The sequence below is a fragment of the Artemia sp. Qi Xiang Cuo genome, chromosome 6, assembly GCF_049724085.1.
Source record: "Artemia sp. Qi Xiang Cuo chromosome 6, ASM4972408v1, whole genome shotgun sequence".
Taxonomy (NCBI): Eukaryota; Metazoa; Arthropoda; class Branchiopoda; order Anostraca; family Artemiidae; genus Artemia; species Artemia sp. Qi Xiang Cuo.
This window is the reverse complement of record NC_142799.1, coordinates 8,621,736-8,645,174: the sequence shown is the minus strand read 5'-3', so window position 1 is coordinate 8,645,174 and position 23,439 is coordinate 8,621,736. Positions and strand designations below refer to the sequence as shown.

Genomic DNA, 23,439 nt, shown 5'->3' with positions numbered 1-23,439 from the left:
CAGCCCCCTAAGGCCCGGGGGCAGGTGTTATAAGTTATGCCCTGGGGGACTGTATGTTTCTGATAGAAGGGATGCTCGTATAAACATGAGAGGGCTCATTCGGATGGATGTTGAAAGTTCTTGTTCAGTTTGTTAGAGTCAAAAGAGGTTGGGGGGCAACTAGCCCCCCCCATGCCCTTTTTTCGCCAAATGCATCCAATAAAAATTTGAGATAGCCATTAAGTTAAAAATTGTTCCAAAGTCAGGTAACAAAAACTCAGGTGTCGTCACCACCCCCCAGGACCCGGGGGCAGGCGTCGCAAGTTATTCCCTGGGGCATATATGGTTCTTATGGAAGGGATGCTCGTACAAACTTCAAGAGAGCTCATTTGATTGGATATTGAAAGTTCGAGCTCACTTTTAATAGTCAAAAGAGATCCGAGGGCAGCTAGATCCCCCCCCCCCCACGCCTTCTTTTTCCAAACCCATCTGATGAAAATTTTGATATAGACATTTTGTTAAAAGTGGCGCGAAGCTGAGTCAAGAAAAACTTCGATGCGGCTACAACCCCCCAAGGCCCAAAAAAGGATTCCTTGCGTATTGCACTGTAAACAGGTTCGTTCCTCATAAAATAAGCGCTCGTAACAACTAAATCAACGGTTTATACGGTCGGAAATTGAAAGTTTTCCTTCACTATTCACGAATCAGGAGGTTTAAGGGCAACTAGCCCCCCTTCGCCCTTTTTCCCCAAACCCATCTGTTACAAATTTTGAGATAGCTATTTTGTTAAAAATATTTAAAAGTTCTGATTACAAAAAACTCCGGTGTCGACACAGTCCCCCAGGGCCCGGGGGGAGGCGTTGTAAGTTATGCCCTTGGGGCATATATGGTTGTTATGGAAGGGATGCTCGTATAAACTTCCTAGAGGGCTCATTTGATTGGAAATTGAAAGTTGTAATTAACTTTTTAAGAGTCAAAAGTGATGAGGGCAGCTAGCCTCCCCCCACACTTCATTTATTTTTTCCCCATAGGCACTTCATATGAAGGAGTCGTCCTATAAACTTTAAAGGGGATCATTCGATTGGAAATCGATAGTTCTAGTTCTCTTTTTAAGAGTCAAAAGTGATCGGAGGACAACTGGCCCCCCAAGCCCCTTTTCCACAAATACATCTGATAAAAAATTGGAAGTAGCCATTTTGTTAAAAATAGTTCAAATATCATATAACGAAAACTCTTTTACATATGGACATTTCGTTAAAAATAGATCAAAGGTCAGATAAGAAAACTCCTGTCACAACCCCCCCTCCCCCCAGGGCCGATGTTGTAAGTATTGCTCTGGGGGCATATATGGTTCTTATGGAAGGTATGCTCGTATAAGCTTCAGAAAGGGTTCATTTGAATGGAAATTAAAAGTTGTAGTTCATTTTCACAGAGTGAAAAAAGATAGGAGGGTAACTAGCCCCTCCTGCCCTCCACGCCTTTGGGTGTATTGGATGGATAAACCCATCCGATAAAATTTCTGGTGACCATTTTGTTAAAAATAGTTCAACCATCAGAAATTAAAAATCCAGGGTCTACACAACCCCCCAGGGCCCAGGGACAGGCGTTGTAAGTTAAAAACATACAATATATATTAATGTAAATTAATAAATAAATGTTAAAACGAGTGAAACTTAAATTGAACATGCAAATCAAGCTTGAAACGAACAAAAATCACCACAAACAAGAGTTTGGGTATGACTTCCTTCTCTCACTGTAAGTCTAAAACCTACTGTGTCATTGGCGCTTTATTAAAAACTATATGCGTCTTGAACAGTCTTGGAAAGTATAAACAACATCAAATTGAACATTTGATGAATAATGATATTAATTGATGAAAGATCGATCAGTTCAAGAATTTATTTCACTGTAATTGTATTTTTATTTTCAATGCTTTAAGAACTTGAAAAGAAAATATTTGTCTCATAATTCGTTTTCAGTTAAGCGCCAATGACGCAGTAGGTTTTAGACTTTTTAAGTGAGAGAAGGAGGTCATACCCAAACTCTTGCTTGTGGTGATTCTTGTTTATTTCAAGCTTGATTTGCATATTCAATTTAAGTTTCACTCGTTTTAAGATTTATTTATTAATTTACATTAATATATATTGTATGTTTGTTTGCATTGATTGTTTTTTAAGCTTGATTTTCATATTGAGTCCAAGCATTACTCACTTTAAGATTTATTTATTCATTTACATTATTACTTGTTGTATGTTTTTGCTATGACTGTTCATTTAATTTCTGTTCGCGTTGGGTTTCATTTATTCTTTAATAGTAATTTCTGGGCGTTTTTGTGTTGTATTCTAGCATGTATCTGTATCTGCTGAGCTTAATTTTAAAATCGCCTTTACTTTTATTTGAAAATAATATTTTTCGGAAAGTTTTTTTCAATTAATCATATATGGGGCTCTTAACTGCCCATTATGTTAGTTGCTCAGTATTAAATGCTTTATGCTTCTAATTTTATCTATTCGCATGTAAATGAGGCTCTTAAAATTGCTGAAATGGATGGATTTAACCATAAACTTTAGTTTTTAGAAAAAACCAAAATAAAAGCCGAGGATATATTTCTAATATCCTTCAGGTAACAAAAATCTGTAAGGCCTTCATTCATCATCTTGCTTTTCTTTCTTTTTTTTCTTCTTCTTCTTGGTTTCGCCCTGAAAAAGAAAAGGAAGCATCATCTGTCAGTGCAATATGGAGACAAAAAAAAAGTTTCGCGACAAGACGTGTCTTGGCTGGGATAAGTGCCAGTCGCGAAAAACAATGGAAAGTGAAGCTGTAATAATTGGTCTCAGCCATTATTTTGCATGGTTTTCAAAAATTCTATTAATATTCTTTATAATTATATAATTCTATTAATTCTATTAAAATTCTATCAAAATTTGAAGTGTTATTGTAATGTATCGGATTAACGATGCTTCTCGATTACCATTGCTTCTCGAGGTCCTTGCGTCGATCTTGCAGTGTGTTGCTACAGCTGGGTTGAGTTTGAACCTTGGGTTCTCTATTACAAAGCTGAGATCAAACCCACAGAAAACGTGTTCAAATAGACGTGTAACTCAAAAATAAAACTGGAAAGAATTGGATTTGCATTTACTGTCACAGAGACAGAACTTTGACATTTTGATTCTCATTCAAATCCACCCAGTGACATAAGAGCTATTCTTATAACTTTATTGCTAGATATATTTAAAAAAAGAGCTAATAATGAATATTTCGGGAATTCTTGTACAATCTAAACGTGAACATCACCGAGTTTTTGGAAGATTTAGTACTTTACTTTTACTGCAACCGCGCGAACTTCCCCTGTAATAACTTATCTTGATCTAGACCCGCAACAATGTGTTTTCGAGAGGGGGGGGGGGGGGAGAAACAAAATAGCATTGGGGTGCCATCTCCTATCCATGTGTTTTAAACACCACAAAATGAGTAGCATATACTTGTAGTTTGAAGAAGTAAACAGAGGATCCTTTAGAAGAGTAGAAGGAATCTGCGATAAAATACATCCCACGGTAAAAATAACTTCATTTCTCAGCTTAAAGTTTCAAGTATATACCCCCCTCCTTTCAATTGCGTGTAATCCTGTCACACCTGACTCAAGGTAAATGACATATACTGTAGTTGAAAGAAGTAGCCTGAGAATCCTCTTTAAAAATGTAGAAGGAATCCAAGCAATCGGATATATTTTCCAACTGTAAAAACACAAAAATGGATTTATCCGTCAGATCCGTTACGGTGAAACCCGAAAAATGGAGATTCATGCTTTAAACTATGACTTCTAACCCTTTAAGGTGTTTCAAACGAAAAAAAAGCTACAAATATATAATAATGGCTGGTAAGAAAATTACATGGTTATTTGCTGGTATGGTTAACCAAATTACACAACGGGCTTGTTTTTATTTGCTCACTTCATATCAGTACACTTAGGTTTAATGAGTAACAATTCCAATCGCTGCTCAGGCTGCATGTCACGTTAAAAACGAGGTTGAAAAAAAGCTAAAAAATAAATGGAAGGGAGAGTTTACAACTAACTCTTTTCTTCCTTATATATCATACTAATAGATTGATGTCCATTTTATCAAGGATTCAAACCCCATATATCGTAGAATAAGAATCCGAAACCTCTGTTCCGTAGGAAGGATTCCAATGCGAGCTAGGAAACGAAGTTGTTATTTCGACTTAATTTTAATAGAAAATATAAGAAAAAAAGCATTTAAATAATACATAAACTTTTGAAATATACATGCTCCCCCCCAAATATCCAAATTTTTTTAAAATCTTATATTAGTAATACTGTAGAGTTACGACTCTTCCGAAGGAAACTTCTAAATAAATTAAAGGTGTACCATTAAATTCTATATTTTATGTTCCTTTTCAACATAATAGTTGGTATCCTGACAATGTACCTCCTTCTCGCCCCCCCCCGATGGACCTATACATACCCCTAATGTTCATTCTTTTGCTGTTTTTCCATGTTTTGATGCTTTGTATAACTGGTAGCTCCTGGGCAGTCTCGAAGATATCAAGTTCAGCCCGAGTGATTGATTGAATATTGGATAGAAAATACTATTTTAAATGATCTAAAAACGTGGACAACAATGAAAGAAAACATGATAATCAGGTTAATAGAAATATGCTCCATATTATAAGATAAGAATTTCATCGCTTTAGTGTTTTTTTTCTAGTTTTATACATATCCAAAGGATGGGACCACCAGGGGGATGGGGCAGGGTGCATGGTCAGAGATATTTGGATCCAGCACAAGACAAAAAATCCAGTGGTACTACTTTTTTTAATTTATGCATTTCCTTAAGAAGATGCGTAACCCTATAGTGTTACTTTTATAATACTCTAATTTTTCTATACTTCTATACAATTCGCTCATTTTTGTTGTTTGTCGACCCCCCCCCCCACCACCACCAAAAAAAAAACAGTCGAAAAAGCTAATTTTCTTTTCTCTTTATAATATCTGTTGAACAATATTCCATGCGGCGAAGGGCCGTCCCAGCAACTTAAAAGTATTTAAATCTATATCGAATTTATAGAAACGGAGAGCCAAAAAATATAAGCAAGCGAACAGCTCTCCTTGTTTTCCAAACCATCGAACAATCGAGTTCCACATTAATTTATTTATTTTTAAAAATAATTTATTAATTTATTTTTAAAAATAAGTTTTGTCGTAGAAGCTTCAAAAAATATAAGCAAGCGAACAGCTCTCCTTGTTTTCCAAACCATCGAACAATCGAGTTCCACATTAATTTATTTATTTTTAAAAATAATTTATTAATTTATTTTTAAAAATAAGTTTTGTCGTAGAAGCTTCAAAAAATATAAGCAAGCGAACAGCTCTCCTTGTTTTCCAAACCATCGAACAATCGAGTTCCACATTAATTTATTTATTTTTAAAAATAATTTATTAATTTATTTTTAAAAATAAATTTTGTCGTAGAAGCTTCAAAAAATATAAGCAAGCGAACAGCTCTCCTTGTTTTCCAAACCATCGAACAATCGAGTTCCACATTAATTTATTTATTTTTAAAAATAATTTATTAATTTATTTTTAAAAATAAGTTTTGTCGTAGAAGCTTCAAAAAAATATAAGCAAGCGAACAGCTCTCCTTGTTTTCCAAACCATCGAACAATCGAGTTCCACATCAATAAAGATTACTCCCTAATACAACAAGTCAAGCAGTCTGTGGCAATGCCTACTGTGGCCAACATTAGTTTTGACTCTGAGAAAAGGAAACTGAACTTGGAACAGGAATTTTCAGCTTTTGAAAACATTTTGAAGTGTCAAAAAAAAAAAATACCCACAACAAATGTAGTGAACTAAGAAATAGTACTGTAAACTATAGCAAGTATACAAATAAACCTAGGAGCTTACTTCCGGTGTAGCTGCTTCCATTTCAACGTCAACAGGAGCTTCAGAATCTCTATGCTTGTCTTTCTTCTTCTTTTTCTCCTTAACAGGTGTTTCTACTGTTCCTTCTGCTTGCTGCTGCTCTTGAGCTTCACTCTCTCTCTTCTTTTTCTTCTCCTTCTTTCTCCTTCGGCGTTCTTCTTCATCCTCACTTGGCTCCTCTTTAATTGGGACACCAGGTGATGTGGTGATTTCCTCAACTTTTCTCTGCAAAATATATCAAGAAAAGATTATCTTCTGAATTTGGCAAAAAAAGAAAAATCCCAGAACAGTTCACTGCAGCCATGGGATAGCAAAAAGAAACTTGACCTTAGGGTAGCAAAAAAAAGGAAAAAAAGCGACACGATATTCGTGAATTGCAACAATGAGCAGTTTTTATTGCCATTACGTTCGCACAAGAATATCTCTTTTAAGACGGATGCTGTTGTTTTAAATGAAGTACACCAGAAAAGTTGCCTATTTATCCCGATAAAAGTTAGGTTCCCTCAACTCAATAAATGGCTCGACAAAGCAACTAAAATTTCAAAAAAATTACCGTGACAAACGAATTTTACTCCTGAGTGAAACACCTATGCTAACCTAAAACAAGGGGTTAACCCATTAAAGCATCAATCTCAAGATAATTTTAATAAAGTAATTTTTTATTTCATTTTTTTTTATTGTTTTATATCTACGTTCAGTCCATTCGTTAACCCATTAAAGCACCAAGCTCAAGATAAATTTAAATAAAGTAATTTTTTATTTCATATTTTTTATTGTTTTATCTCTACGTTCAGTCCTTCCAGAATTTCTACTTTTATCGTCACTTCAAGTTTTACTAATCTTTGGTTAGTCATAAATCTTTGAAAACCCTTTATTTGGGGTCTCCAATTGCCTTTCAATAGCTCACAGACCTGATATACTATTTGAATTTTACTCTATGCCTATCTACCTTACTTCTATCCTAGAATGGATGATAAGACTATTTATCAACAAGTGAAATGAACAATTTTTATACAATTCCGAAAAAAGTTATACCAGCTTTGCCTCTCACAGAGACTATCTATCTTGGCTTTACTCTGAATAGCAATGGCTCTCAAGTTTTTCATCACTTCCACCAAATTGATTTTAATTCAAAAATCCATCTTTTTAGTCGTGAACATGAAATCTTATTATTGCAATAAAACACCTTATGTGTCCCCCCCGCCCTTTAAAATTACTTATTGTTTATGCCAGATTTTTAAAACAAAGTATGAATATCGACAACCCAAAAATTGATAGTCTTTAATTTCAATGGAAGTATCAGCTTTTATTCTAACAGTTCTCGCCTCAAAAGCCGTATATGCAATTGCTTTAACTGTAACGAATAATAAGATGTGTCACTTGTGAAACTAAGTCCAGAAAGGCTAGAGAAAAGCAAGAGAAATATCTGAGTGATCGCACAACGAAGAAAGGGAAGCACAAAATTAACTTTTTCCTTTGAGGACATCTTGTGCTCTATTACAACTAATAACTTTTTAGAAAAGCACAATTTTTATGATTAAGCATTTTCGGAGCACCACGCAAAGGCATTTCATTTTAACACCCCATTGCAGTTGGAACAACTACTTATCAAATTTTTAGAGTGCGATATTGAATCCATAGATATAACACAAGGAAAACAAGCAGACAGAAATTGACTTTCCCATTTCAGTACAACCTCTATCTTTTTACAGCTAACATCTCCTTAAAAAAAAAAGAAATAAAAAATAAAAATGTTTGATAACCCCATCCAAAAGTTAAAGATGCTATTAATCTTCACCAATAGTTGCACAACCATCCACAATTGGATGGTTGTGCAACTATTGTGTGGTTGTGCACCACACAACCATTAACACCATCCACAAGTTAGTGATGCTATTAATCTTCACCAATAGTTGTACAACCATCCACCATTGGATGGTTGTGCAACTATTGTGTGGTTGTGCACCACACAACCATTAACACCATCCACAAGTTAGTGATGCTATTAATCTTCACCAATAGTTGTACAACCATCCACCATTGGATGGTTGTGCAACTATTGTGGGGTTGAGCACCACACAACCATTAACACCATCCACAAGTTAATGATGCTATTAATCTTCACCAATAGCTGCACAACAGAGTGGCAGGTTTCCATATTCATTTTTTCGGATTTTAACCTGATTAAAGGCTATTTATAGCCTTTTAGCCTAGTCGTTTCAGGCCTTAGTCACTAAAGTTTTAACACCCAAAAAATGGAGGCATGAGAACAATGCCTCTTAGTTTCGAACTTATTCTTTAATTCGAACGAACTTAAATTCGAACTTATGAGACAAATCACTCTTAACGCCATAATTATATCTTATTAAAAATAAAAAAAATATAACATAAAAATATAATTATAAAAAAATATAACATAAAGATATAACAAATTATAACATATAAGGAAATTCCGTGGATATAATAACAATACCAAAGACAAACACTAAAACTACTTTTTTGCAACTTCATTAGAAAGTACCAACTTCTTTAGAAAGACAATTCGACGGATTCCGTTTTACATTCTCTTAATAAAATTTGGCACAAATGCCAAACAAATTCTTGATTATTTACAACATAATCAAAACTCGAAATGATTTTTCTTTTTCTTGTTTTATGACTAGGTAAAATCGATCTCTAGAAGGCTTCATTTTTTTTAAGCAGCATTTTTTTTTTTAAGATTTTTCTTGTTTTATGACTAGGTAAAATCGACCTCTAGAAGGTTTCATTTTTTTTAAGCAGCATCTCACCTATGAATTTTTTTTTTATATAAATAGACATATACGCCTATTAAAGCGAATGAGTTTTTTTTTTATAATTGAATAGAATTTACCTTTCTTAGAGTTTCTTCGGCTCCAACCTCTGTTTTTACTACAGCCTCTTCTGTTTTAACAGTAGCACTGTAGTCTACGTAGGAAGTAGCCCAATCTTTTGGAGTGTTTTCATTTGGTTTACCAAATTTGTCTAATTTACCCTCCTTAACCAACATTTTCTTGATTGTTGCCTGTAAAGAACAAACTATCAAATTCAAAGCACACAAAATATATCATACAAAATTGAATTACGAAATACAGCGGAATTAATTCCTATAACAATGAATTATTACCCCCCCCCCCCCAGGCCTCATCAATGGTAACAGATGATGGTGGAAAACTGGACGAGGAATTGTTTGGTCCACATATTTGGAATGTTTGAAGAAGAGTCCCAAGGCCAGAGTTATGAAAAACGTAGCTTTGAAGGAAAAATAAGTTTTTCACACATGCAAGCTACGCGCAATAAATCAAACGCCAATAATTTCTTTTCTAATTTTGAAACTCACTTTTTCCAGCGTTTTCCTTATTCTGTACAGGTTTTGTTTTGTTCGTTCTGTTTAATTTATCATTACTTACATTATCATACAATTCCTTCCTGCATAGGGAAAGGAATTTTCAACTGCCCTGAATTTTTTTTCTGCAAACCACATGGAGATCAATCAACCGGTCAATCGTAGCCCAACGTGGAGTCGTACAAGCTAATATAATCAGAGCGGTCATACATTCAAAAATCGTATATTGATCAATAAAAGGGTCCAGAAATGTACCTCCGAGGGTTGTGATCTATGATCCATGCAACCCCATGAGAAAAGGATGCAGAAACAGAACTATGCAGAAACAGAAGCTTCATAGGTTCATCTTAGTAGAAGAGTTTGACGTGTCAGGTGTAGTTGAAAACATATTCATTTAAAGATTTTAATCTGCATGATCCAAGGGTCTTTTCCTCCTTCAACATGCCCAACGCCACTTAGGACGTGTAGACAAATTGCAACTTATTATCAATCAGGGATAATTTCTTTCAATCAGGGATAATAAATCAGGGATAATCATTTAGTGTTAAATGATTAAAATTTATTATCATTAAAATTGCACTATATCTTAAATCGAAAAAGAATACATATTCTTTTTACGACTTATTTCTAATTTCTACCACGATTCATATCGAGTGATTTACAGCCTTGTTGATTACAATACTACTACTACTACAAACAACTCATAGCAGCACCATGCCACCTGATCACGCTCCTCCTCTATCTTAATCTAACCAGTGCTTCACTCTTCACCCTGCCCATTAAGTTATGATTTCCTTTAAGTCCATCCTTCAGAGCCTCTTCCCATTCTATTCACGAACAATATGCTGTTCGTTTGGCCTCAGGTGAATTGCCGAAAAGCACAATCTTTGGCAATCTGTCATCCTTCATCCGTAATACGTGTCACTGCCATTTCAACCTTCCTTTAATAGTAGCCCCACATGGTGGGATCAAACTGCATTTTTCGTACAGCTTGTTGCTTGACTCCATTGGAGCCGGTTTAGTAATCAGAATAAATTCTTATAAATAGTTGAAATCCCTTCCGCTCTCACTTTCTCTCTCCCCCTATCTCTTTTATTGTCTACGAGTTACTGTTTAAATAGCGCGTGTATCTTCCCCTCCTGTACAGGCCATTGTGGGGACAAGGGTCGTGTATTTGTTGATTGTTTTTTTTTTATTATTAGAATTTATCTACCTATCTGTTCTTTTTATTTCTCTGTAAGTGACTTTTTGACATAAATTACAATTCCAATTGTAATTTATGAGAAACGACTTCCTAGCAGTCTCCAGAAAGCCATATTGCGGAGAGGCACAGGGACGACTACCAATTTAGCTGCAAGAAAATCTCATTTCATAATTCATTATACAATGTAATGTCTCTCCCCTACTTTACACGCCAAGCAGAATTGGGGGGAAGGGGGGAGGTTAGTGTAGTTTATTATTGTATATGTATTTCATTATGAATAAATCTTATGTATCTATCATTAAAAAAAAAACTTTACAAACCGTTTAACAAATCTTCCTATGCCTTTAAAAGCGCCCACACTTCAAAATTATACTTGACCACCATCATTACTGTACCTACCAATATTTTAATTTTGGTTCGCACTTATCTTCCTATTCATCCAAACTCTTTTTCAACTGTGTAAAAAAACCTAGGCCTTTCTTCAAAATTTTACGGCTCCACTGCATACATCATCAAACAGTTCATGGTAACGAACTGTAAGTAAGGAGCGACCCGGCTCAATGGTAACCGAAACTCTAGAAAACGGTATTTTGATACCAATAGATACATCAAAAGAATCAGATTTTAATGCTGATTTCAAATATATAAGTTTCATCAAGTTTAATCCTACCCATCAAGAGTTACGTGCCTGAGAAAATTTGGCTGATTTTCGAAAAAAGGGGAAAAGACCCCCTAAAAGGAGAGCAAGGGACATTGCTATGAAGGGGACGCCGGATTTCCCAGCATTATTTAAAAGAAGATCAGAAATTAAATAAAAAAAACGAGATTTTCAACTGCAACAGCAGCAACATCAAAACTTAAAACGAACAAAAAATATTACATATATGATTGGGTTCACCCCCTAGTCAATACCTCACTCTTTAAGCCAAAGATTTTTTAGTACTTTCATAAGAGTTATTTATTCTAATTAACGGCCTTTGTGATTAAGCGGTCATTTTTAAAGAATCGGAACAAACTTCAAATTTTAGCTTAAAGATCAAGGTATTAACTAGGGAGCGAACTCCCTAATATACGTATTAAAAATCTATGAATATAGAAGTTCGGTACATAATTTAATTCGTAATTTATGTATATTTATTAATAATAAAAACGTTTGTAAATAAAATTAAACAAGTTTCGAAAAAGCCATTTAACGAAATAAAAGTAACATTAATAGGCAAATTTTGTTTTAATTATTCATGTATGGTAAGCCAAGATCAAAACCTGCATTAATTCAAAAACGTTCAAAAATTAAATAAAAAAAAGAAGTTTTTTTTTAACTGAAAGTAAGAAACGATGTTAAAACTTAAAACGAACAGAAATTATTCCGTATATGAAAAAGGCTGTCCCTCCTCAGTGCCTCGCTCTTTACGCTAAAGTTTAACTTTCTCACAACTATTATTTTTTTTTTAAACAAAAAAAACTTTAGCGTAAATAGCGAGGTGTTGAGAAGGGGACAGCCTCTTTCATATACGGAATAATTTCTGTTCGTTTTAAGTTTTAATGTCGTTCTTTACTTTCAGTTAAAAAAACTCGTTTTTTTTATTTAATCTTTACTAATAAAACAACAAGAGTAAGTGAAGCTATCCACTTGATTGATTGTGTTGTAACCTAACATTACCTCTTTACCTTCATTTATTCCAATTGTAAGCTTCGTAACTTAGTCTCCGTACCAATAATAATAATTTTCAAACCTAATCTTGCCTCCTAAACACTTAAAATTTCAAACAAAAATTCGTCATTTCGCTAATATATTCATCTAGGATAGCATCTGCATATCTAAGTCCAGGAGGGTTTGATCTTCCTTTTTGATTCAATGCCCTCCCTTTGTTGTGTTTCGCAGGATAAAGTCTATCTGAATAAACAGTACAAACGAGGATAAAGAGCAACCCTGCTCAACTGCTGATTCCACGCAAATTTCAGCTACTAACCTCACTTCCTACCTTACTGCAGCATGGTTATTCTGGTACACATCACTAATCACATTAAAGTACTTACCTGGTATACCATACAAAGATAGGACCTTCATTAAAGGTTTTCTACCGGCTGAATCAAATGCCAGTTTATCTACATAGACAAAATCAAATGTATGTCTGTCTCTCTTTTGTGCATTACTACACTGTTCATCCGATCACCAAGAAACTCTAAGAGGTTATTGAGCACACTCTTAAGAGGGCATTAGGTATACATACCCCCACCCCCTCTAAGGTCCTCTTGATACTTTTCGCGCTGACTGAAATTACAGACCCCTCAAAAGAAATACTTGACAGTTCCTTCTGGTCACATCATTCACAATTTGTAGGTATTCTCTGGTCACATTATTCGCATTTTGTAGGTATTCAATTAACAGGTTAGTTGAATATGGATTCATTTCACATACTACTTAAAATATTAAATTCTCTGAATTTGGTATTCAAAAGCTTCGTTAATTTGTTATCCAACGTAATTTTTCTAATACTTTTAAAATGAAAAACGCTATCGTTACTTTACACATGGGAAAATTTTTCCAGGGAGGAATTCCACAGGGGGAGGGAAACCTTCCATATTAAAACTGAGCTTGCTAAATTTTAGGACTCGGTTCCCAAACGAAAGGGAATTATTAAGGGGGGATTTTCCTAGGGGAAGGAATTTTCCACACAGGATTTTACCTTAGATTTCCTTTCTTTTGAGATCGTAGCAAAGCACGACGGATAAGCTAGCAATCAATAAAACTGAGGACAAAAGAGTTCTGATAATTCAGACACTACTCAATTACTTATCTAAGAGTAAAAATTTTGTCGTGGCGTCCTCTCCCATTCCTAAACCACAGTTCTTCTCTTAGTACATTATCTACATAATCTCTTAGTATAATACGTATCCTCATGGCAAGGAATTTGCTTCCTACACAAACCAATCTAATGCCTCTATAATTATTACATTTTACTGCTTTACTACTTACTACTTTTTACTACATTTTACTGCTTACTACTTTTTCGTAAAGGAGTTTAATTAAAGTTTCGAAAATCACCAGGTATTCGTCCTTTTTCAAAATCTTATTCGTAATCTTCAGCAATTTATTTCTAACTTCCAAAGTATCCGAAAACATTTCTTTCTTTTCCTACAGCTTTATTGCTGATTAACACATCCTCACAGTGATCTATCTATCTCTCTTTCACATTTTCTTTGTCATCAATTGAGGCCCCGTTCTATCCCTATACGGAGATCCGCTACTATCCGAGGCTAATGTTGCACTATTTAAAGCCAAAATCTAACTCCACAGCATTGAAACATTTCGCAAATAGGGTTCGATTTTAACCAAGCTTAAGAATTTTGAGTTTATTCATTATAGGGATCAATTTATTGGTGGAAGCAACAGTTTAATGCAAATGGAAGAGAGTGACGTTTTGTGGCGCAAAATGTCGGACTTATGCTGTGGCGTTACCACTTTTTTTTTACTGAAGAGAAAATCGAATGTTAATATTTCTATTCAAATGAGCCATCTAACAACACTCTACGATCTACACCTGATACAATCAACCTTGAGAAAGAACGGAAAAAGGGGAAACCTTAGTGCTACCCATACAAAAACGTGTCTATCCTTGTTGTTCAAGTTAGTGGACTGTAAGTTTTAATCTTTGATTTTTAGACTATGACAAAGTGCTTGACTATCTTAAATTGTCCCTCCCTCTTCGGCCTTCTTTGGGCAAAAATTGATGTTTTGAGAAACAACATTGCATTATACTATGGCACAATATTTTGATGTTTAAAAAGAGCACAAGATATTGTGGTTTCCTTTCAAATGAGTCCTTTATCAATATTTTACAACCACTGGTTCGACGGAATCACCCCCAAGAAATACGGAAACAAAAAGATCAGCGCTACCTGTAGAAAAATATGATTTTCCTTGTTTCACAAGGCGAGGAGCTGCAAGGCTCCAGTTTAGGATTCTAGACAATGGTGATTTCAATGGTTTTCTTTTTATTTCAATTTTATGAGAGATTAAATAAAAAACAAGTTTTTTCAGCTCAAAGTAAGGAGCAACATTAAAACTTAAAACGAACAAGAATTATTACGTATATGAGGGGGGTTTCCCCCTTCTCGACGCCTCGCCCTTCGCGCTACAATCTTTCGGTACTTTTAAAAAGTTACATATTATTCTAATTAAACAATCGTTGTATTTCAGGAGTCGTTTTTATAGAATTGGGACAAAATTTAAACTTTAGCACAAAGAGCGAATTGTTGAGGAGGGGGAACCCCTAACATATATGTAATAATTTTTGTTTGTTTTATGTTTTAATGTTGCTCTATACTTTGAGCTAATTTCCTTTAGAATGAGCCCTCTTCCGATGATCTAAGCCGATTAGGTCGATATGATCACCCCTAAAAAGAAAGAAAAAACAGAAATACGCACCCGTGATCTTTGTTTTGGCAAAAAATACAAAATTCCGCATTTTTACAAATAGGAGCATGAAACCTCTACAGTAGGGTTCTCTGATACGCCGAATCTGACGGTGTGATATCCATTCAGATTCTATGAATTTTATGGGGTCTTTACCCTTTTTTTGAAAATCAGGCAAATTTTGTCCAGGCTCGTAACCTTTGATGGATAAGACACAATTTAATGAAACTTGTATATTTGAAATCAGCATAAGAATCTAATTCTTTTGATATAATTATTGGTATCAAAATTCCATTTTTGGTAGTTTCGGTTACTATTGAGCCAGGACACTCCTTACTTACAGTTCGTTACCACAAATGGTTGATTCGAAGAGTTCCAGGCTCTTTTTTTTGAAGTTCTTAAAAATTTGTTTTAATACCTGAATATTACTATTCCGTTAAACCTAAACATTACCTAGTTTTTCTGAATCAGCATTCTTTGAAAATTGTTTTCACTAGACATTTTCTTAGAAAATACGGTTTGAAGAATCTAAATACTATACGCTGCGGTTCACCTGTTACAAGGATGCAGTTACAGCTGCGACCCATGGTATTAAAAAGTGCCTCACGCCTACTATATCGATGTTATCCCAGTTTTAGAATCAACTGTAGAAATATTTCGATTTTTATTTTATTTGTTTTGCACCATTTGTTTGAAATACATAAAACAGATCATTTTTGGATATGATTTTAAAACATCTTCCCTTGAAGTTCTCTCTTAATTTAAAATGACAAGTCACATTATCCTGTAGCATCATGGAGAGACATACTAGAAGAGACCATAGGCGTCACGTATGGGACCCCCCCCCCCAATGTTTTTGGCCACTGGGTAAAAAAATGAGTTAGTAAAATCGAGGCGCTTTTTTATTTGGTTAAAAAAATACCTCAAAAATACTAACATGGCGTCTACCGAAATCTCGATCGTGGTCGTAAAACGCAGTGATTTTACCGACTCATGCCGTGATTTTACGGACGATGCCACAATTTTCCATTCGATTAAATAAAAACATAAAAATATTGATATCGACATACCCCAGTCGGTAAATGCAGCGGTTTTACCGACTCGTGAAGTAATTTTACGGATGGAACCACAATTTTTCATTCAGTTAAACAAAGAACATGAAAATATTGATATCAACATATACCGAAATCTCAATCTCGGTCGGTAATGGCAATGGTTTTACCGACTCGTGAAGTAATTTTACGGATGGATCCACAATTGCCACACAGTTGGACCCTTTGTCATCATTGTTGATGTTCTCAAAGAGCAAACAGAACAGAATGAAGACAAGACAATAAAAGAAAAAAAAGCAGTTTCTGCATCACCACATTACCTGCTTTTATTTTATTCTGTTTCTATTTTCACAGGTCAAGTCATTTTCAAGACGAAGGTTCTTACAGAGAAGCTTCAGACTGAACAGCTTTATCTTGTGATTGCAAACATAGAACTCAGGGCAACACGGGACATCTTATATACTCTCTCCCGAGATTGACTAAATAGAGGAAAATCCAGGCAGCAAAAGCAGCAGTTGAAAAGTTGGTTCAATAGCCAAAGAGAAGTTCCAACTTTAACAATTTTCAAGGCATCTTCCTGCTCGTGATTCATGGGCAATTTCTGATTCTTGAGCCGACCCGCTGGATGACTGGAAATTGTTCTATGCCAAGAAGCTCTACGGCGTCCTCAAAGCCCTAGTGAATGGCTTGGACAACGCAATCCATGATAACTCCTTTTTTCTGGATCCAGCGTACCGAATTCTACTGGGTAAAATAGACGACAGCTATGAAAGCCTTTTCGAAGTCACGAAGTCGTTTCGGGGTCAACCTAGACCCCGCGGAACTCATGTTAGTTGTTGTTGTGAACTCATGCAAGTCGCTGCTTTCGAACTCATGTCGAGGTGGAAAGCTATAAAGTCATTTATCACCCCATCTTCAACGGCCTTTTAGGGAAAAGTCATTCGAGGACCTTTTTCGGGAAATTTATGGTCAAATCAATATCCCCGACTCTGTTCAGTTTACCAATGAATTGTGAGAGCATCATCACCAACTTTAGGCCATAGCGAAGAGAAGCTTCAACAAACTTAAACCGTTCATGACATGTTTATGTACAACGATGGACGATATCCGTTTCGATTACGTCGTCATGGTGTACTTTGAGACTGTTGAGCCCAGACGTTTGACCTTTTAAATAAAGTTTTGTAGTTGCATTTTCTTCATTCTATGTTTAATCCGTGTATTTTCATTGAAATTGTCAATTTCCACTTCTGAGTTCTGTCTGTATATAAATCATATTATTGCTTTTTTCCTCATATAGTACTCCTTTCTTCACTAGATCACCAACTAGTTGTATACATGATTCGTACGAGAAAATGAACTAAGGGGCTATTCTTCTTTAGGCTATACGATTCTTTGTGCTGAACTGTACTCTCAAGCTTCGGATTCGAAACGGAAATTATGCTAATTATTGGTAAAAAAAAAGACGCAAAAATGACCTCCTCCTCCTCCCTGAACATTTTGGCTACAAACGCCCCAAGAAGAGGCATATTATATCTGTGGTTACTGCCGGTCAACGACATGGGATTGTGCATCTAAAAATGATTTTTCTTATTAATATTCTTCACTAGAAAAAATCACATGAGCTCATTCACATAATTGAACTGAGAAATTATATATATATATATATATATATATATATATATATATATATATATATATATATATATATATATATATATGAAAATATAAACAAATAAAAAAACTTATAATACATAAAACGAGTTTCAAATCAAGATTTAAGATAATAACGTAGTCCTAGACAAATTTACCCAGCTTAAAGTGGGAAAATGAGTTTCAGATCGGGATTTAAGATAATAACGTAGCCCTAGAAAAATGTACCCAGCTTAAAGTGGGAAGTTAATGATATGAGCAGAAGCTCAATGGAGTAACAAGTGACCAAGGTAACAAAATAACAGAATATTGTACCTTGGGTCCAAGACCCCATTTCCTGGGATATAAATCTCTTTCCATGATAACTCTTTTGATTTTGGCTACAATACCATGATCACATATGGCCATAGTCGAAGATGTCATCAAGGCAATAGCTGAAATACACAACAAATGGTTAAGAAACTGTCAAACTTAATAGAGCTTATCCCATATACCCTCTTTTATTTTTTCCCGCCAAGACCGGGAATAAAACATAAACGTTTTCACAATCAAAGAGAGATAAAAGATATAAGAGCTGAAATTATAAGTTTTGCTTGTGAGAAAAAACAGTATGTTAACTAAACACTTGGGAAACTATAGGTTTCACCGTTTGCCTGCAATTCCAGGAGACTTGTTGGTCATAGGTCAATATTTATGACACGGTATTCCACCTTTAGACGACAAGCGGCAAAGCCTATTAGGCTTAGATTTCACTTGTTCGCCGCCTGTAAGTCCAACCAAATTCATTCCCAGATTTTGCACACAAGTCCAGGGGACATTGTCTGTCACGCGACAACCCAAATTCAATCCAATCTTTCATCCCTTAATTCTATGACTATCTACCTTAGTTCTGACCTAGGAATGACCTATGGATAGATGATAGATAAATAGACTTATCTGTCAACAAATGAAATGACATCATTTTTATACAATCTTAAAAAGGTTTGCCTCTCAATTACTCGGACTATCTGTCTTGGCTTTTTCTACAATTGGCCATGTCTTGATGCCTACTGCAAAATACTTGATTTTAATTCCATTTTTTATTCGGTTAAACTATGATTTAACCGCTACACTCAGAATGTGAGTGGACCACAAGCAACAATTTGAGAGCCCATTTATTTTAATATTGCAATAGAAAACAGAAATAAAAAAAATTGGCCATAAATACGCAATTTGAGAGAAAAAAGTGTGAAAAAAGAAAAGGAGGTGAGCTTAGATGAAAGAACAATGTCAAAAAAAGAAACACGGAGACTGAATGACATTTGCAACACACATCACAGTTCAGTTGACATGCTGTTGAGTTTATCAAATGTTTTCAGTTGAGTTTATCAACTGAACTTGATTGGTACCTGAAACTTGCTAAAAATGGTGTTGTTTTGAAATATAGGGGGAGGATATCCCCCCCCCTCCCACTAACTCCAGAAGACTACAAAAATATACAGATTGAAAATTTAAATGTATTGGCAAAATTTCAAGTTTTATGCTAAATGTGGTCGGATGGAAAATATGGCAATAAAAAAAAATTATTTAGGGTTCAAGTTATTGACTGTACCCTATTCCATATTAGAAAAGTGTAAATAATTCATTCATTTTTTTCAATGATCATATTACCTTTGATTTATATTCTATTTTTACCCCCTATTTTGGTCTATTAATGAATTTTAAGCATTGTTTTATGTTTCCAAATTCAGATCCTTGTTTTAAAAGCCTTAACCAGTCTTAAGCTAGCGATTTGTCCCAGGACTCCCAAAACAATCTGTCGCAGGATTCTAAAAAATTGCCCCAAAAAGTAATTATATACTTCATGTATATAATTATATATATATATATATATATATATATATATATATATATATATATATATATATATATATAATTATAAAATTTTATATATAAAATTACATATATAATATATATATATATATATATATATATATATATATATATATATATATATATATATATATATATATATATATATATATAATTAATTATAAAATTTTATATATAAAATTACATATATAATTATATATACATATATATCACAAATACGCATGAATTCATGTCAGGAGGCAGAAAGGGATAAAAAGTTACAAAAACGACAATTTTGCATTCCAAAAGTTAGCATACTATGCAAGAAAGAGTCGGATAAAATTGAATCCATCCAAAAAAGAGCCCTGTGAATAATTTTCAAAGAAGCCAAACTTCCAAACTCTCTTCTTCTTAGAAAAAAAAACTAGATTAGAAAAACTTGAGTGTAGGAGAGGTATGCAGCGCCTCCATTTCTCAAGAAATTCAATGACACACCCTTGCACGGAAAGTGTTTTCCACAAAAGACACTCCACACCCAGAATTCGTCCGCCTCGCATGTATATACGAGTATATATATATATATATATATATATATATATATATATATATATATATATATACATATATATATATATATATTGGGTGAAATTGATAAAATGACGGTTTTAAATAACGGTAAATGAATAATTTGTTCGGTCAAATTTGGCCTTCTTTAGCCATTACTAAGTGTATTGGTTTTTTTAAATTTTTTTTGACATGTTTGTCCTTTTTTTTTTGCCCCAAAATACAATGTCGTAAATAACAACGAAGATAATAGCTTCTAGGCTGGCTGCCAAAATGGCAAGATTAGCTTTAAGAGCTTGTCTGTAAGTGTTTCTTATTCCGTTTGAATGAACTGCTTTTTTCATTTCGCTTGATGTACCAGTCCTGGTTGAACTTCCTTGATATGATGCTAGGGCTGTTTTGAATTTGTTTTTTTTAATTTTTTTACGATTGAATTTTAATGTAAGTTTCTTTTATATTGGTTTTTTCTTCATCTGTTTTGCTGAGGACAAAGGGCCGGACCTTGGATATAGGGTCGAAATATTCATTTAAAGTTGCGTTTCACTGTCTTGTATAAAAAATTTCCCTATTGTTCTACTTATTGTTTCAAATACAATGTCGGCCCTAAGGAATTTGAGATATTGATTTTCTGAAAGAAAACGTTTCATTTTATCTCAAGGTACATAGGCACGACTTTACACCAGAAGGTGTATTCATAGAAGGGAAGAGAGATCCCTTTTAATAATTGAGAGAAGAGCCTGAACATAAACAGAAATTGGGAGTTCTTTTTCTACTGTATGAAATTAATTTTTTAGAATCAATATATGGGATTATTTTTCCAAAAAATTTCAATTTTTTAGGTTCCGTCGTCTACAAGAATTATTTCCAAGCAGCCAATATGCACCAATGACGTAGACACACGTCATACGTCAGAGCAATTTTGACACATACTTCAAAAACGCACACATTGTGGTACAACCACATATACGTGCCCGTGGGGCAAAGAAATGTCAATAAAAATTAAATAGTAAAAACAAATAGTATCAAGTTCATGCAAAACTGACCCCTCCCCCATTCTTACCTAAACAGATGGCTTCTCCTTTTGTAGTTACAACTACGATTTCTTCATTTAATTCAATGTTGCTTTCATAACGAAGAACACCAGGCAACATTATTTTAGCACCATAGCAAACAGCATTCACCTGAAAAACAAGGCGGAACTTCAGTTTAAGCCAGTTCATACAACAATACGGTCATTATTATCGGTACTGATAACACATTGCCATTGTTTTAATTGTTTTAAAGGAACATTCCTTTGTAGAGGTGCTATATTGGCTCAAAATGTACATTTATTAATCACAACCTTGCACACAGGGTTGCCACCCGATGAGAAAAAATGACTATATTCTTTAGAAATATACTGATTTTGTATAAAAATATACAGAAAGCATTCATTTAATTGGTGTAAAGTAGTAATTATTATTTGAAACCAGCATTTCAGACTTGGATCGGATTCAAGGTCGTACCCAGAGAGGGGGTTAGGGGGGTTTGAGAGGTGCTATATTGGCTCAAAATGTACATTTATTAATCACAACCTTGCACACAGGGTTGCCACCCGATGAGAAAAAATTACTATATTCTTCAGAAATATACTGATTTTGTATAAAAATATACAGAAAGCATTCATTTAATTGGTGTAAAGTAGTAATTATTATTTGAAACCAGCATTTCAGACTTAGATCAGATTCAAGGTCGTACCCAGAGAGGGGGTTAGGGGGGTTTGAGAGGTGCTATATTGGCTCAAAATGTACATTTATTAATCACTACCTTGTACACCCTCGCCTGTCTTGTCGATATTATGTCCGTTTTCACGGTTATTCCGTGCCCTCATTTAAGCACATGCTGGGAGCGTATCAATAAAGGAGACCCCTTTTACTCTTCTTGGAATTTCCTTATACTAAAAAAAAAAAAAAAACACTTTCTGTCCATTCTACTATCGAAATTTCTTTTTGGACCGGATCTCGATAATCACTTTATAAAAAAAAGAAGAGAGAGAAAGTGAAAGAAAGAGAGAAAAAAAAAGAGAGAGAGAGGGAGATGTCCGTGAGTTTCATTTTTTAATATATTTTTATTATGATGCAGAATGCAAAACAATTTAGCGATAAAAACGGATTCAAGGCTTGTGAAAAAGACAAAGAAGATGGAAACAATCATGGCTACTTCATTTTTTCTTCCAACATTGACTTCCAAAAAAATGTTTTGCTCAGATTCAAACAAGTAAAAAAAAATCTAATTTTTCTGTTGGAATTGTGACTTGCTTTTTGAATTCCAACAAATTATTAAAATTATTAAGATATATGTACTTTTCAGTAGAAAAAATGTAATTTTCAACATAAATAGGTTATATTAATCAACACGGTTTTAATTTCAACAGTAGTTTGAAGTTTCTTGAATATCATTTTAAATTTGACTACAGGACCATTGAAAGTAATATGTTCAGTATATGTTCAATTCAAATATTGGAATTATAGCAGAAAAAGGGGGATACAAAATTGAATTTTGAGTATAAAAAGATAATTATAAAATCAGCCTGTGTGTATTGTACTTTTGAAGCAGGCCATCATGTCATGATTGATTGGTGGTGCAGACAAGGGGCCAGATTTATGGTGCTGAAGCCCCCTTCGCAGAGCTTATCGTGTAAGAACACTTGGTCTATATATTTGCCGAAAATTATTCGAGATGGTTGTTATAAACAAGGGATTTTATAAGGTATTATGGCTGTTAAGAGTTTTTTTATCAACAAAGTTAATAAAAAAGCAGATGATCCTGCACTCTAGCCCCCCTCCCCCTTGACTGAAATGTTTGGTTCGTATGACGATGGTTGATGCTAACCAAGTTGAAGTCTTAAGTCGCCGGAACGCATTACTAGTGTAAAAACGCGTCTTTATTTCTTTTCTTTGACCAAAGAAGAGCTGTATTGAGTGTTGTTGTCAACTATTTTGTACTAAAGTGAAATAAATATTCAATAAAAAAATTATGTTTTGTTTAAGTAGACGCAGTTTATTTAGGCTGATTACATGTGGCTTCAGTCCTTATGTCAGCTTTAAAGTTGACATAAGGACCAGCCATGGTCCCATGGAACCAGTCGCCTCTACCGTACTGCAAACAGGATGAAAAGTTAAAGAAACAATAAACTAAAAACAATACAAATATAAAATAAAAACAAGCGATACGTACAATTTGACCTATTTTCTCTCTCTTCTGGGTGGTCAGCCCGGGTTTAGATTTTCCGTATCTTTTTTATTGCCCAAATGGCTTATTAATCCATTTTCATAATGTCCACGCAGCATAACATATTTACCGAAGTGATGTAAGAGACGATATGGAATAATGTCTAGACGTACTAATATCTTATAAAAAAGAAGAAGAAAAGAC

The 23,439-nt window shown here is 34.4% G+C and overlaps 1 protein-coding gene across 1 annotated transcript in view; it reads right to left on the bottom strand.

Moving 5' to 3' along the window:
- Window positions 1-2,568: 2,568 nt before the first annotated feature.
- Window positions 2,569-23,439, bottom strand: part of Nop60B (dyskerin pseudouridine synthase 1 Nop60B) — a 47,539-nt gene continuing 26,668 nt past the window's right edge. The window contains exons 8-12 of the mRNA XM_089090034.1: window positions 21,086-21,206; window positions 17,926-18,044; window positions 8,796-8,966; window positions 5,906-6,148; window positions 2,569-2,678 (exon numbers count right to left, since the gene is read on the bottom strand). Coding sequence (XP_088946160.1) covers window positions 2,625-2,678; window positions 5,906-6,148; window positions 8,796-8,966; window positions 17,926-18,044; window positions 21,086-21,206 — 708 coding nt within the window. The 3' untranslated portion in view covers window positions 2,569-2,624. The remainder of the gene's footprint in view (window positions 2,679-5,905; window positions 6,149-8,795; window positions 8,967-17,925; window positions 18,045-21,085; window positions 21,207-23,439) is intronic.